The sequence below is a fragment of the Phoenix dactylifera genome, unplaced genomic scaffold (assembly GCF_009389715.1).
Source record: "Phoenix dactylifera cultivar Barhee BC4 unplaced genomic scaffold, palm_55x_up_171113_PBpolish2nd_filt_p 000085F, whole genome shotgun sequence".
NCBI lineage: Eukaryota > Viridiplantae > Streptophyta > Magnoliopsida > Arecales > Arecaceae > Phoenix > Phoenix dactylifera.
Genome location: NW_024067677.1, coordinates 919,653 through 937,419, shown reverse-complemented (window position 1 = coordinate 937,419; position 17,767 = coordinate 919,653). Strand labels below are relative to the sequence as shown.

General features: G+C 36.4%; 1 protein-coding gene across 1 annotated transcript; it reads left to right on the top strand.

The window, feature by feature from the left end:
* The first annotated feature begins 734 nt into the window (after positions 1–734).
* Positions 735–16,278, top strand: LOC103701666. The gene is made up of 8 exons (XM_039116333.1): positions 735–1,135; positions 1,225–1,289; positions 1,368–1,466; positions 6,313–6,360; positions 6,462–6,531; positions 9,394–9,465; positions 10,802–10,960; positions 15,782–16,278. The coding sequence occupies exons 1-8, from the start codon at positions 944–946 to the stop codon at positions 15,920–15,922; spliced, it is 846 nt and encodes a 281-aa protein (XP_038972261.1). The 5' UTR covers positions 735–943; the 3' UTR covers positions 15,923–16,278.
* Positions 16,279–17,767: the final 1,489 nt, after the last annotated feature.

The following is a 17,767-nucleotide window of genomic DNA, read 5'->3' as shown; positions in this document are numbered from 1 at the left end:
CAGGGGCAAAGCCGAGGCTCTGATACCAAAGCTGATGCAGGACGGAAGTACGGATTGAAATACAGAGAGAAAGAGGAGAGGAAGAGGGGAAGAAGAAGGGAAAGAGGAAAAGAGGAGGAGGAAGAAGAAGACCAATTTTTTTCATTCATTAATTCATTAAACCCTAAACATCAGGATGGACCCATATATATAGGGTCACAAAATAACAAATAACCCCTACAAATAAAATAATTCCAAAAAGCTCCTAAAATGACAATATGCAAATAAACCCAAATGACAATATGCAAATAAACCCAATCAACATAAAATAAATCAATCTAAAATAAAATCAGGCTGGCTGAATCGGCTGGAACCCGCTGAGCTGGCTGGATCCTGTGGCGACCGGCTGACCTGGCACTGGTGTCCGCACCAGAAAATCAGCTCTTTCTATCAAGTCTTTGAGGCAGGTTGATAATATTAAGCCCTTCCTTTTGAGCATTGCTCGGGTCAAGAATAAAAAAGAAGCCCTTGTTGGTATAATTTGCCTCTAATGCTCAATAAAGACAAAGAAGAGAGTTTTTCGCCAATCCATGCATCAAACTCCTTCGCTCTCCCCACAAAGCCATCATGCGCTCTTCAATCAATTTGCCCTTCTAATTTCTTCCTCTTTTCACATGCCAACACAACCGTCCATCTTCCTGCATCAAGCGGTCCAACAGGCATTTCCTTAATCGACGGACGGAAAAATTCCCATGTGGCAGAAAAAAAAATAAATAAGTCGACCAGATTGCGATATCTTTAACTTGATTTTTCGCCGCCTTCTTTCCAAAATCTTGCGAGTGCCAGAAGACGATAGGATGGTGCCTCTGTTCTTTCCTAGGGCTTTTAGATTGCCAATTTCGCATCGTTCCGATCGGATCTCTGGGTTTTGAAGTTTTCTTCGTATGATTTCTTCGCCGGAATCATGAGAGCTCGCCTGGTGGTATTCCCGATCAGAGGGAGGAACTGGTGCTTCACCCGATCCCTGGACTCCGTCTCCGGCCCCGAATCCTCGTCGCCGCCTCCTGCATTGAAGGATCTCTGGAGAAAGATCTCCTCCCATGGCCGTCCGGTGCAGGAGAAAGCTGAGATCGTCGTCGACTTCGGAGCAGATAAAGTCCGGTTCTTGATCGATGAATTCGATGTTATTCGAGTTCCACAGGAATGATGATATTGTTACGTCGTTTCCTCTTTGATTGTTTTCAGATGAATAGAGCTTGGATTGGTCTCGAGAAGGCTCCTTCTGGGACATTCAAGAGTAAAATCCACAGGTGTGATCTTATTTCCTGTTTGATTGATGGGAAAGAAATGGTTTTCAGAATTCATTTGGAGATTTGGTTGCATTGCAGTCTGGGATTGCGGCTGTTGTCGCGAGTGAAGCCGTCTGAAATATTCCTGAAGTCAGTTTCCAAGGACATTACAAAGGTTGAAATTACTTACCCCTCGAGGTAAGGATTCTCAAGTTTTGTAGAACCGAACTTTGACCTCCTGTTTTTCTCTTTTTCCCATTATTCTAGAATCAGTTTTTTTCTGATATGCGAGTGATGATATGTTTATAAGAATGTTTGAGTGAGAGACTATTGAAATAGCTAAAAGTTCAAATGCGTGGTGCATTTGCTGGCTAAAGCAACCTATATCTGGTATCTAGTTACAGCAATGGACAATCATGCTATTGCTGCAGTGGTGCTTAAAACCATCTGTTATATGTTTTCAACAACGATCTATCATTGTGATAATGTGTAGAAAGCAATTTTTTTTTTGAGCAAAGAAAAATAGAACCAATGAGAGGAATTTATGTAGTCTACCCTAAAGTTGGCAATGCCTGCCTCTAAAGATGCTAAGAGGATCCAGAGTGAAGCAAGTCTACTTAAAGCTCCTATACAGTTATTTCTTCTCTTTGAATAATGGAACCCTTTCCACTGAAATAAATTAACTCTTTCCTTATCAAAGAGTACAAGGGAATGCAGATTTTCGGAATAACTTATAAATCATATGGCTGATGTATGAAAACTTCTCAGAACAAGCTGGAGTGAAATTCCTTTTTTCCTTTACCACAATTTAGTCATCTTATATCACTGCAATTCTCTCACATCGCTGCCTATCTCAATGCTTAGTTTCTTGTCATTAAGGGCGTGTGTGGTGTTGCTTTTTCTTTATAAGAAGAGAAGGAGAAGTTAGAAGCTAGGTTTTTTCTTGCTTCTCCAAAAAAACTCTTTTTTAACTTTGCTGCTTTTAGAAGCACTTTTCAGATAATGTTACCAAATGCTTATTTTCTGTAGGCAGTGCATTTTTTCCTAGCAGTGATGCCTCTTCATTGGCTTTGTATGCACATTTTCATCTTGCCCTTTGGCAATCATTATATTTTCTTCACCGGAGATGTAACTTTAACATTAGCTAGTCTTTCTAGAATCTCCTACAGAGACATATATGCATATGAAAAGTTTATAAACCTTAGCTTCTGACACGACATAAATATGGATCTAATGACCTGAATGATTTAAATGAGTCTGGTTCTTAGTCAGATTTGAGAGAGAGCCAGCAGTGAGTCATCTCTTCTTTTGGTGACCAACAACTACTCACCTTTGCTATGTTGATTCTTTTCTTTGCTTGATGTTGCCTCCCTTTTGCTTTCAAATACCATTTGTGTACCTTTGATTCTTCCAACTCCACCTATAGCCTCAAACCTACAAGCCTCAGATGGCAAAGAGCCTTCAGGAAAAATGATTTGATAAATTCTAAAACATGCCTGACTTGCTTAGTATCTGCACAAGTCCAAATCTTTTTGTCTTGGTAATTTCTCAAACCACATTATTTCCTGTTAGAAATTTCCTAACTTTGTAGGGTTTGAATATCTAATGTAGCCCGTACTAGGAGTCAAGCAAATGATGAACTTAAGTGAAGGGCCATACTTGAGAATGATATCCTTTGAGAAATCTGCTAATCTTTTATCTTGATATAGCTCTGATGGAATTAAATGATCAATTCAAGTATTTAATTATCTCGTACCATTAAATATCAAAGCCATTTGAGCTCTTATGTCCAGAGGTATCTGTCTTCTAAAAGAACATGGTATATATTTGAAGCAAAAAACTGTTGCCATCTTCTACATTCAAGTCTGCTCTTTTCAATTTTATTATTACCACGCTTGAGTATTATCAGTCCCCTGCACTTTTGCAAACTTATCCAGAATATTTACTCCTATTAATTGAGAAGTCAATCGATTGAACTACTACTTGCAGCAAGGAAGTCCTAAAAATTTTGCCATGGTTTGAGACTGACTTTTCATTTGTTGTATTGCACAATATAGTTGCACGAGGTAAATTTAGATGACCTTTGTTGGCTTCAATGCGTCTCTCCCTAATCATAGTTTCTGTTAGATGCAGATTCTTTTGCTTACCTAGCAACACCATGTGTTATCTGTATCTCTCACACTCTTCATTTCCATAGATTGGATGATGTAGGACTACTTAGGGTTGGCCTACAATGGCTTGGAAGGATCTTAGGGGTGGCACCAATTGAAAAATAAGTCAACCTATTATCTTGTTTCATGTTCACAGAAATCAGGGAAAAAATGTGTCTCCTATTAATTCGGATAAAACCAGTGGACCAAAAAATTCTGATTTTGTTTGGATAATTTGTAATGACCCTCGATACAAATTTCTCAGGGTTTTAGGTGTAAAAAGAAGGTTCTCTTATTATAGTCACCGCTCAGGCCAAAGAAGTAGATTTCAGCAGAAAATGTGAATAAAGTGATAGCCAACAATCCTAGAGAGCTGCAATAAGATATCTAGAATTAAGCCTTAAATTAGATGGCCAAGGATTTAGATTTAAATATGGTATAACATATTGATCAGATTAGTCTCAAGCATGGTCGGTGAAACTATCCCGAACTGCCTGATTCGGGGCGTCTCGAGCTGTGAGAGAGAGCGAGGGAGGGAGGAAGAAGGAGAAGAAGGTGGAGGCCGGTCGGCGGAGGCCAGGGAGCCGTTGCGCAGAGGAAGCAGAGGCCGGGGAGCCGTGGAAGAAGGGCTCCACCTCCGGTCTTCTGTTTCGTTCGAAACAAGGTCTCCAAGGAGGCTCTTTTTATTTTTGTGATTTTTAATTGAAAGTCAGCAAACCCATTGCCGATTTCACATTTTTTTTAAATGCCCCTCCTCCGTGCGGTGGCTCTCCGACCCTTCGCTGGCTCTCCACTGCCCTCCCCCGGCCTCCCCCTTCTCTCTCTCTTTTCCTCTCTTCTGTTGTCCCTCTCCCCCACCTTTTCTATTGTGTCAATACAGACCCAGTATGGCACGGTGCGGGGCCATACTGACCTGTGCCGCCGGGCAACCAGTTCGGGGCCTGTTATCGGCATAGCAGACACTGGTCCCAAGAGATAAATAAAGAGCAGCAAATAAAGAAGAAACAATGGAAGGCCTAGAGAGATAAATCAACCACTGTGAATTTAAAAGAATAGGAGAAAGAAGAAAAGGTTAAAGAGAGAAGAATGGAAGGGTAGCCAAACCAGGCTCAAAGGATATTTTTCTATTGTTGTCAAGAGATAACCAGCATACAATACCCTCTTTTTTTTGTCCAACTACATCCCTTTCTAATGAACCCAACAAGCCCAACATATTTCCTAACTGGAGTCTTTAAATACTTATATGATAACGTGGACTTTGACAAGAAAATAAAAGCTAAATAATAGAGATCTATCAGTGTTAGTGATACTGTTGTGTTAATGGTGCCACAAACAGTAACCTTTTTTTCCCTCAAGTTTACTCCAATTACTTAAAGACTGAGATCATAGGACTCAAAGCTTGATTGAATCTAAACCATTCTACACCTGTTCTGCTACAATCGGTTTCCTGGATGCAAATATTTGCTGGTTTCGGGACCAAAATACCTTCCCATCTTTATCGAGTGATTGGAGCCCTCCATTGCATGATCTCATAAGTTGATTCTTTCGCTTGTTACAACCTCATTGGGATGCAACAAGTGATCCTACATGCTGGTTTCGAGATCAAAATACCTTCCCATTGTTCTGATTGAGCCATTGGAACCCTCCATTGCTTGAAAACTCGATTTTCATTCCTTCCTCAGCTAATATTTTGGCCCACTACAACCTCGCTTGGCATGCAACGATCAATCCTCAGCCACTGCTGGTTCTGGGACCAAAATACCTTCCCATCATTCTGATTGTGCAATTGGAGCCCTCCACTGTGTGAAAACTTGAGTTGCCTACTCCAGAGCCGATTCTTTCACCTACTACGATCTCGTTGTCTTGCAACAAGTGATCTTCAACCAATATATATATATATATATATATATATATATATATATATATATATATATATATATATTGTGCTGAAGACGGAAGTATCATACAACACGTGTACGGATACAGCCAAAAAAATAAAAGGCAAAACATCTCGGAGAGCACTCGGCAACTCTGCCTCGCCCACCACTATTCCATCACTTGAATTTTGATTTATCTACTTTGAATCAACTGCTTGAATATTTACTGCTGTCAGTCTTCTCAGGAATTTGTTATCACTTATAGTGGATCGCCACAAGGTCAATGTGTATGTGCATGACCCACAAATAATAATATCTCCAACTCTAAAAGTATTAGTGAACTGGAGCTTCCCTAGTATTCGCACTGTTTTGTTTAGCAACAAGAGGTACGCGGACGGCTCTCCCTCCCTTTCTCTCTGTCCTTCTCCTGCTGTCTGTGGGAAAAAAAAAACTCTTAAAAGTATTGAGAAACCTTTACACTAGTGACTAGATTTCAGAAGAGAAATAGTAAGTTTGTAATGTTGATTTCATGCCTAAAGCATGGAAGCTTGAAATATTGCTACACTTGGTTTTACCTCTTGTAGAATAATATGTAAATATTCTTTACAAAGCAATCCTTATCAAATTCTATAGTATTGAGTAAATCATCCAAATCCTCTTTCCTTTCTAGGACAACTCTCAAGTTAAAATTTTGTGCATAAAGAAACTTGCATTTTGAATTTCAGATTGATGAACTGAATAGGGGGGATTTGCTTTCAGCTGCCTTCAATTTTGAGAATTTCTTATGGGAGGCAAATGTTGTTTACTTTTCTACCTTAGGAAGAGCCATGAGCCTCTTGAGACATCCCTCTTACTCCATTTGCATATCCCTATTTTTCCGACATTTGAATATCCTGTCCAACAAGTAATGGTCTTTATGTCACTTCTATTTTTCTTCTTTTAAATCATTTTCATTTTCTTTCAGTTTTAGACAATCCTGTGACTTCATACATCTTATTTTTCCCCAAAAAACTGCAGTTTAAATCCCCGTCTTGTACGGCGAAGATTACGACACATAGCTATGAGGTAATGGATTTCTTATACATTGACAATTTCCACACTTTTTGAACACTTTGCATCTCACTTGAACTCTGTTACCTTTCTTTTCATGATAACTCGGGTACCAGGGGATCTGCAATTCACAAGAGATATTTTTATAGTTCAGTTTTCTTGCTTCCATTTACAACCATTTTAGCTGTAAGTATATGAATAAGCACAGATCTTTGTCATTCAGATTCCTCTCTATCATATTTGAAGTATCCTGCAAATTCATGATAGTGTCAAGATATTATATAGGTTATGCTGTATATTTCATCATCATATTGCGGTTTTTATTACCACAAACCTTCTTCTCATATTAGTATATACTGTTAGACTTTTACAATCCATATGCTCCTCAATGCTAAGAATGTTCAACTAACTTGATTTTGATGTTAATCCATGTTTCACAAACATTTATGCATATATTTGAAGGATCTTCCCTTTTCCCTATCACCAGTATCTGTGATATGGCATTTAGAATGTGCTACTATCCAATATACCAAGAGTTGGAAGAGTTACAATTTTTAACTTTTGAGATATCTTACTGCTGAGGACCAGAGGTGTGGAAATGGATTTCGCAAGAACATGCCTTCCCAAATGTCTTGTGCATAGAAATAATAAAGAAACAGGTGGATAGTTAATTGCCAACCATTCTCACCTACTTCCTACAGGGAATTTATAAGTTTATGTTAGAAATCTCTCTAGTTTAAAGGTAATTATTGGTTCAAGCTTGTCTAAATGGTGGTCTGAGCAAAAGTTCAGATCCTTAAAGGTGCCACTGGATAATGAAAAGAGCAAAGATTTTAACCTACTCAGCTAAAGCTAGATGGAGTGTAAACCTTGTGTCCATATTCTTGACTTTTTTGTGATTGTTTAGAATGCGTTATTTCCTATTTGTAATTTGCCATTTTCAGGGATCTTTCTTTTTTTCTCAGTTGTGGGCTTGCACGAGTCCATTGGGGAATTTCTATCTCTTGGAATGATTATAGTTGAAAGATTCCGATTATCAATACAATAATAGAAAAGGATTGATCTCATGCTAAGATTGTAAGTGGGTGCTGCTTATTTTGCAATTTGGAGAACAACATGGTGAGTTTTAGGTATCACTATCATTATGATAGAAAGTAAGAATCAGTAGAAATTGTTGTAATATTTAGATCCAACTGAAATCCATTTGTAAAGAACCTCAATAAAAGTGGTTGTTAGATGGGCGCTAGACTTGGAGATTACGTGAGCCAAAGTGAATCACTTGTGCTTATATTTATCAAATGGAGTATGAATCTGTAGGTCAAATGAATCATTAATTGCATTCTGTTAAAATCCCTTATATCTTTCATAAATATTTGCACGCTAGTAAATGGTTGAGATGAGGTGATGACTTGTCATTAGATAGAATTTAGAGGCTTTTCATGTGAGAGGTATGAACATTAGAATTTGAAAGTTTCCTCAAATCAAAATGGAAAAGAGGTACCTTTTCTCTATTCTTTCGTGATTGTATTTCGTATGGACTCCACTAAACCAAGTTACGGTAACATGTGTTATGCATCCTAATCTTTATGATTTGTGCAAAACAGCATTGTACTTTGTGATCCTCACTAATTCTTCAATGTCTGAATGCTTTGCCTTACAATTCTGCAATTCCAAACAACAATGAGTGCAATATGTGCATCTAAGATGATCCTCTTTTTCAGGGTTTGCAATTGGTTTTGGTTTTAAACAGGTCAAATGAAATTCATGTTTTGGCTGGTTTGTCCACAAAATATTTAAAAAATTTAATAGGAAAAGAAAATATGAGAAAAAAAATATAAACAAGTCAAAAAAAAAGTAGACATCCTTTCAAAGCACAGCATATTATTTGAAATCTGGATATCATTTTGGTGCCTTCATGTTTGAAACTGTATATGTGTCTATATATATATGAGTTGCATGTATGTGTGTATTTTGCGTAGAAAGTTTACATAACTATTTTAAATATAAAGATCGAATATAAATTTTCCACATCATCTTAAGTAATATATCATTTTATTTTTTGATGAGAATTTTACACAAAGTTTGAAATATCTATTAGGTCAAAGCTATAGGGTGGCTAAGCCTATATGAAAATATTTGCTTTTAAACAACCACAAAATGTTTCAAGTTTGATCATGGAAAAATGCTTTTAAAAATAGGAGAAAATGGAGAAATGACAAAAGATTATTGTGAATTGCTTGTGTGTAAAATAAACTTGGCCTACAACTAAGTTTTGAAATTCCAAAATTAACTCCAATATCAGATCGGTTCCTACCAAAACTGAAAATTTAAGTGTTTTGGTTAAGTTTCGACTGAAGTTCTAATGGTGCTATTCATGGTACACATACCTCACCACGGTCTGCTGTGCTGGTATCGGGCACCGTACAGGTTACCTGGCGGCACGAATCAGTACGGGCCCGCGCTGTGCCGTCTCGGGCTTGCACCGACACAGGAGCCGGTGGAGGGCCGACTTCACTTAAAAATTATAAATTTTCTTAGCGGTTGGACCCCTGTTTCGAATGAAATAGGGACCCAGCTGCGGCCTCCGCTGGCCTCCCTGCCTCTCCCTCTCTCTCCCTCCGCCGCTCGCTCTCTCTTTTTTTCTCTTTCCTTCTCTTTCTTCCCCTCCGGCGACGTCGTCTCGGTCTTTTTGCCGGAGCCGTCCTAGTCCGCCGCCAGTATAGCTCAGGATGCTCTGAACCGGGCGGTTTGGGACTGTTCTGCTGACCTTATGCCTCACTTTATATGGCCTCATGTATGACCCTCAAGGAGAGCCCCACCCCGAGGTGTGAGGTGTGAAGAGCCTTAATTATGTCTATTTGAACTGAATAGTGGTTTTTCTCTTCGAGCCTTTTTTATCATGTAGTATTTTCATCATTAATATGTGAATGTTCCTTTACTTATCATACGGCAGACACACACATAAGCACAAATATTTCCAGTAAAATGCAATGGTAAATGGTTGTGTTTCTGGTTCTAATTTCATATCATCATTTTCATTCTTTCCAGGTTTTACCATTGCCAAACATACCTTTTTTCTGGATCTTGTTCCGTGCATATTCTCATTGGAGAGCTCTCAAGGTACCCTGAGCAGTCTGGTTAAATAGTGGAAATTAAATTTGCGTATATTTATGTTTTGTTTTTATAATGAAGCATGGTAGTTACTGCAACCTATTATGCAACTGCTTTGTTCTTTGTTATATCTTTGCTTAATTTAGATGGCCTGAAATGTGTAGTGATTGTTGTTTTTTGCTATTTAACATAACAGCTCACTCATGTCTTATGTTAGCGACCTGCTGTTTTGGGGGGTTGTTTGACTGTCTGGATAAGATAAGAATGCTGTTGCATTACTTGGTAATGAGTGTTTAATATGTTTACTAGTCCAACTATACTTTGTTATCCATGTGCAATGGCCTTAACTAATATAAATTAAGAGAGATGTTCTGTAATTTTCGTTGGGTAATCTCACATTATTGGTGGTTACTGTCCCCTTATTTTTCTGAGATGTCATATATCTTCTGTAAGCTGCTAGATTGAACTTTTGATAAAGCAACTGTTGAACGTGCCTGATAACTCAGGAAGAATATGATATTGTAGGTGAAATATTGAGTTGGATACAAGGGATCAAAACTTTCAGATAGTGCACACCCTTTTTTTTCAGGTGGGGTTGTCTCTGTTATTGTTGGGTTACATTGCTTACAGACCAACTAACAAGAAAAAAGAGGGAAAAAAAGAATCTGAAGCTGTTATTTATTTGTATCTGGTTGAAGGAAAGTTTTAAGGGATTTCGAAGTTTTCTTTGGAATATACTTGATTGCTATATATAAAGAAACCACATAAGCTCCTTATATGAAAGAGATGTTGCTTTAGGTGATAGCATTGCCCTTACTCGTGTTAATTGTTTGCCAATGAGATGGCCGATAAGTTTCTGCCAGAGAGCAGATTGAGCATGATGAAAGGCATGGGCCACCTGTACTATTGCCAAAGGACTTGGGCATAATGACTCTTGTTCATGACTTTTGCATCTATTTCTTCTTACTAAAGCAATACATTTCCTAAGGAAAAATTGTGCACTTCAATTGACACTTTGTCATGTTTGGAGGCTTGGTATTGGTTTTGAGATTATAAAAACTGCAGCCTTTGGCATGTTACAATTTCAGTGATATTGTATCTTGGCATTTATGTAACCCAATTAACAGAACCATTGTTGTTCCTTTCCAATATTTCGTTGTTCTTATCTGCTCTTAATTATTGCCAACTCTTCCACTAGTTTGTTTGTTGCTCTCTCTCATACTTATTCATATCTTCTCATACTTATTCATGTCTTGGTCTCTTCTGGACACTATTTACTTTTATGATTCAATGCTTTCTCTGTTATTCTTTTCTTACAGTTGTCTTTTTTTATTATTATTTTCAGGGAAGTGAGAGGCTCCTATTACTAGTTTCGGACTGTTCAAGGTCATGGAGTTTGCTTAGGGGCAATGGGAAGGAAAATGGGTCTATGAAGGATTCCAATTGTAGTCCAGACAATGAGGATTCCAATTGTAGTCCAGACAATGCTCCTGAGTCTCCATGGGTGAGCATGCCCTTTTCATTTCATATTCATCAATGCAACCTTGCCCTCTCTTGTTAATAAACTAAGAACTGAGTCAAAGTGATTGTTTAAAGAAGCTTGTGGAAAAATGGTACTTCTATCATTCCTGAGGGCCAATATCCGGTTTTCCTTAAAAACTTCTTCCTCCTTTTTTTCTTTAGGCAAATTTATTTCCAACATTTCATTCAGTTTTTAATTGGTGAAAATATTTGGATTTATGAATTCATTAGTTTTCCATCTGCGGATTATTGGGGACTGAGAAATTTGCAAATTCTGTGTCATTTTGGACTTTGATTCATCTGACAATTATGTGGCTACTTGCAAAGGCTAGGTAATTGGGGCTAAGTGCTACTCAAAGAAACTAAGTTCACAAAGCTTATTTTTCTTTATTTTGACCTAAGTAACTTGAAATCATCTTGGACCCAAGACCTTAATATTATGAAACTTAACTGATTACTTGATGAGATACATATATCCCAGAATTACTCAGATATTAAAAATTTAAAGAGTTCAATGTATTTCTATTTTAAAACTGCTCTCAGTTTCTCGAGTAAAAATTTTTTTCTGGACCCCGGGAATGTTATAGTTGTGCCGCCACCTTAGCCAAAATCTCTGTCAAGGTTTATAGTTGTTTGTTTACGTAGTTATGAAGTCTCTCGGTAGTTTAACCAACCTTTTAAATTTGTTGATTGCAAGACATGTTAGCAATATTTTGGAGAAAAAAAAACAGCAGGATATAGCTATGTTTTAAGGACATCATTAAAGTCCGAGAGCCTCACCACACATGCTGCATCATGTTAATCTACCAACAAATCTTATAATTTCAGATTTTCCCACACAAGTATGCACTTTTTAAAAAAACAAATTTTGCAAAAACAGCTCACTTTTTCTTCATTGTAGCAGCTTCAGGCTACTTTTTTTTCACAGGAGCGGCTCAGTTTTAAAATTTTTGGCCTCCTTTGCCCCTTGTGTTAGTGGATACAGGCAACCGACATGTTTGATGCACATGAGTAACAATAATATTAAGCAGAAAAAAACCAATAGAGAGGGAGAAGGAGTAACAAAACCATGCTCGCTCTCTCTCTCTCTCTCTGGAATTCCCAGCATCTAGGCATTCAAGAATCCTAATTTCTAGACTTTTTTATTTAATTTTTTTTTTAAATATTTCTTTCTTTCTCCTCTCATGTTATTAGTGTAGAAAGGCAGTCACCTGATATGTTTAGGCAGTAGTCAATATACATATTTTCATAATGCATGCTTCAGGCTACTTTTACTTTTTTCAGAAAAATGTTCCAGTTTTAAAATTTTTGGTCACATTTGCACCTTTTGTTAGTTGATACACTCAAGTGGCATATTCAAGGAGTAGTGAATATACATATCTCCATAGCGCATGCACATACTTTCTATACTGAATGCACATAATTGTTGAGAGCGCAATTCATATTCGTGGGCTAGTGCATATTCGTGGGCTAGTGCATCCTTGGTATCGGGGGCAAAAGCATCGAAAAGTCCCACAATTGGTCTTGTCAAGGGCATGCTTGGTTAGCTTGAAAGTGCTAAAAGTCATTTTTATAAAATGAACTTTCAACACGGAATCATTTGATGGGGAAAGTGGAATCCAAAAGTCACTTTGAGGGCTAAAGTGACTTTTGGCCACTTTAATTACCAACAATATTATTATATTAGAATATATAATATCTTTATTTTTATCTTATATTATAAATTTTATTAATTATAAATTTGCTATTAATAATTATTATGAATTACATTATTCATATTTGTTTTTATTCTCATTATTTTTGTTATATTATACTGAGAATCATCAATGATACTTTTATATTAAATTCTTATGATATATATTACTAGTTTAAAATATTATAACACTTTGTTATTGTATTATATTATATAATTATTATATTATAACAATTAAATTATTACAAATTATTATACTATTATTAATTATATTATTAGTAATTATTTTTATTTTAATAATAATTAGTTTTTGAACTGTTATTATATTACTTATACATTGGGAAAAATAATAATAAAATAACATTGTTTTATAGGTTTTTTGCATACATATCCTCCTAAATATTAAAATTTGCATCAATACCTTTCCAAAATTGATATTTGCATATATACCTTTATAAAATATTTGTTTTGTGTGTATGCTCTTCATTTTTTTTTTATATATACTCATACCATCTAACGCTGTTAAGAAATCAGCGGTTTAAAATTAAAAATAACTGAAATACCCTTAATGGGTAGATATGCAAAAAGAAATATTTGATAAGGGTATATATGCAAATAACACTTTGCGAGGGTATTTATGTAGTTTCATATATATAGAAGGGTTTACATGCAAAAAAATCTAATTTTATTTTTTTCTATTTCAACCTGTTTTAATACTCGGATTTGTCTAATGCCTGTTCCTCAATATTTTTCATGAAAATATTATTTTAAAAAAAGATTGGTTCAACAATTAGATAACAAAAAGAGTTATGGAAGTTTCTTTTTTTGGTTGAAAATGGAAGTTCTTTCACTAATCATGGGATTATTCTACTTTATTCTTTATTTATAACAACTATTATATCTTATTTCATCGAAACATAGCTTATAATATTTATCGTTATAGATGCATATATGAAGACATACATTAGAATATAGAAAATGATTAGAATCTCTTAAAGACACATGATAGATTGCAATGATCAAGTTTTCTTGCTATTGCTATGCTCATGGGTGGAAGAACAATATCAATCATCCCCTTCAGACTTATTAACAATCTTCGCGGCCATGTAATAGAATGTCGCCCCTTACGTTGTGTACCTTAAGCCACTTTTCTTTGGAGCTTCAATTTTCTGGAAGAAGAAAAGATCTAGTATATGGGGCCCATCTTGTCACAGTAATTTTAAATTAGCCACCAGCTTGTATATGAGAAATTTTCCAACTCTAAAAGATAAACATTGCAAATCTCATACACTAAAAGATAAATATTGCAAATCTCTCACAACACTTTTCTTTAAATAATTCATAAAACTAAAAGCAGGACATGACCATCTTTATGTAAAAAAGATACAATGAAGGGTTGTCTATGGTAGAGAAGGGAGTCGAGGGATGGTTTGATTCCGAACAGAGAAGTGAAAGAGAGGGTCGAGAAAGATTGAAAAATTTCTCAAAGGAGTTAGGGATATTAGCAAGGTCCGCCGTACCGGTACCGGTCGGCGTACCGGTGGCGGTCCGGACCGGTACGAAACCAGTCCGATACCGGTCCATACCGGTGGCGTACCAGTCCGAACCGGTCCCGTGCCGGTCCGAACCGGTCCCGTGCCGGTTCTTCAACAATAAACTACCGGTACCGGATTCCACGTTGATCCGGTACCGGTCTCAGGCCGGACCGGTACGTACCGGTATGGCAGACCATGGATATTAGTTTTCAGTGAGACCTGTTAACCTGTTACCTGCTTCAGAAATAAAAAAAAAACTTTCATAATTTTAATTAATTTTTAATTTAAATAAATATGATTTTGGCTGATTACGTTAGCTGAGTGGCTATGTCAAAGGTATTCATACAAAGATTGTGTTTGTGAGGGCATGCACGTAAATATCAATTTAGAGGGTATTCATACAAATTTCAATATTTAGAAGGCTATTTATGCAAAAATCTAAAGATTTTTTTGTGTGTATACTTTCCTAAATATATAAAATTGCATGAATATCCTCCAAACTTGCCATTTGCATGTATACCCTTATAAACATTTCTTTTTGCATGTTTACTTATTAATGGTATTTTAGTCATCTCAATTTTAAATCGCTAACTTCTTAATGGCGTTAGATGGTATCAGTACATACACACATAAAAAAAAGAAGAGTATACATACAAAATAAGTATTTGATGAAGATATACATGCAAATATCAATTTTGAGAGGGTATTCATGCAAATTTCAATATTTAGGAGGGTATGTACGCAAAAACCCTTGTTTTATTCAGTCAGCACATGATTACATTCATATGTGATATATTAAATAATATTATTTAAATATCTATAAAATAAATCATAACAAAATAAAAATATTCTATATGTGCTAGAAGTGACTTTTTTTATCAGATAACCAAACACCCAAAGTGATAAGTGCAGTTCAGTAATCGTCACTTTGTCGACAAACTAAACAGCAAAAGTGCCCACTTTTTCAAAGTGTACTTTCAGAAAGTAGCAAGTGCCTAAAAGTCACTTTTGCTTCGCTTACATAACCAAACATGTCCTAAAGAGAAGTGAGCTAAATCTACAAAATCAAAACTAGGCTGGACCTTTTCCTTATGATTCCCTTCTAAAAATGTTATTCAGTTATCTTTTATTAATTCTTTTTAGTGCCCTGTCCGTAATATTTAAAGATTCCAAAGAATTTCTTTAGCTTTATTAAGAATTCTCAGTTAACAAATTTTTATGAGGTTTTTTTTTTTGGGATCAAAGCATCTTGATCTTTATGTGCAATTTTGCAATGCACCTAATTTCTGTTAAAACACACATGCATGCATATAAAATAGCCAGTGTTTTAGAATCTAAAGCTTTATAGCTTTGTTGAATGCACTTCATTTTGAAAGAACATATGAAATATGGAAATAACACACATATAAAGTTACCTGGCATTTGTGCTGTCTCCTTGATATAGATTTCTGAAAAAACACAATATTGAATTTTATTGTTGATTTTACTTTGGTTCGTTTATTTGACATGAGAGTGTAAGTCTGTTAGCTCTTATCTGTCTCCCTGTTTTGATTAAATATGTTCTTCTTTGCAAAAGGTTTTAAAGCCTTCTGATGACCTCGAGAGACTTGTTCAGAGAGATCCTGAGGATGGTGTCAGTTGTTGCACAATCTCCAGCATCTGCAAGGAATATGATCTGGACAAGAAGGATGTATTAAAGTTCAAGGAGTTTCTGTAGTTTGTTTCTCAGACACACTGAAGCTGAACCCAAGTTTGAGCCTACATGTTTAGTTGCCTAACACCTAACACCTATTCCATCGAAGACCAAGCCAACGACGTGATAGGACCAAGAGAGTCGGTATAGAAGATGCATGTGCTGGGACAGGCTCAATGATGAAATTTTGATTACATGAAAATGTTCATTGTAGTTGTAAGATCAAATAAGACAGTTACTTTTCTTTTCTTTTCTTAATTTTTCCCTTTATTCATACTTTTTAGTTTAGAAACTATTGGGAGGTTCTGCAAAATATTTTCTTCTTGTAATAAACCTTTTTCTAAAACATTTCATTGGGAAGTGATTAAATTTCATGATCTTTTTGTAGGCAATGAGCATCACTTTTTTGCTTGTGGCACTTAACAATTAATACCAGGTAATCCTTGATTGAGGTCAAAGTTGAAAAAAGCAATAAAATGGCACTCCATGGACTTGCAGAGTGCTGCCTTGTAGTTACCATGGAGAAAATATCTGACGATATATAAATTACATCAAATGGTTTTGAAATATTCCAGCTATGACATGCAAGTGTACAATTTCATGGGTGTTGTTGCACGTTTGACAAAATTGTGGCATAACAAATTCAAACTCTCATATCATACTAATTGTACGATAAGTTCTCCAAAGAAAAATTGTTAGAAGTGATCCTTTCTTTTTTGTTTTTTTGTTTTTTTTAAATGTTCAGAGGCACATCAATTCGTCTAGCCAATGGCAGCTGTAGTGTATCTCTCCAGAAGTGACTGAATATTTCTCTTGGGACAGAAGACACATTTACTTTCTTCAAGAGAACTGTAACACTTTATTTTCACATGCTATTCTGTTTTGGTAGCAAAAAGTATATTCCATTTTGAAGCCTTCAGAATTAATTGGTTCATGCCTTTTTATCAAGGATAATACGGACTAATTTCTCATGGTGAGACTTCGGCCTTTTTTTAGATTTATGCTCATGCTTGAGGTGTAAAAATAAAGCGGGCCTTTTCTGCTGTCTTGAGAAAAGAGGATCTGGGGCTTATTATGGCTGCTTCGTTGCATAACCTGAACTTGACTAAATTAGGCTCGATATATTAATAAATCTTTTGAACCCAATAATCCAATTGAATGATCAAGTCAGACCTAGATTATAGTTAAGCAATCTTATCAGTATACTTTGTATAACTACAAAGTTATTATATAATTGGTTGATATGGTCTATTGTCATCTTTAAAATCATATTTCTAAGTTATAATGCGAACTCTAGAGTGTTACGGTGTTACTCCATCCGCAAATTCTGAAATAAGAATACGTTTGGGGCATCCTGTAGCCCATCACCTGAAGCCACCATTGACGACAGCAGCCAGCATCCACCGCCTTAACCCACCCGCGCACCGGCATCTTCTCAAAGTTTGGGAACGGACGCTAGTCCCCACAAAATAACCCGCCCCAAGCCATCAATCGGGTCGGACGCTTGAATCCTACCGAGACTTCGGGATCGACACGACACCCTAAACCGACCCGTTTGTAGTACGTCTTTCAAAACGCAGGCTCCTTCACCATGGTACAGTTGGAACGGGGCTAAGTTTGACGAAAATGACCCAAAATCGAAACATGTGGGCATCGATCAAATATGAAAATCAAATACCTTCTATCCGATTTGTCCGATGAAGTTGCTATTCGGTAAGCCGGTACCGAAATGGCGCTAGATGATGTACTCACATATGGACCCATGGGTCGGAAAGGGCATGCGGAAATTTGCGACCCACATCGAACATTTTCTGGTAGAAGGAGGACCAATGGAAGCTGCTATGCGGATGGGTTAGTCCCAAGATTTTT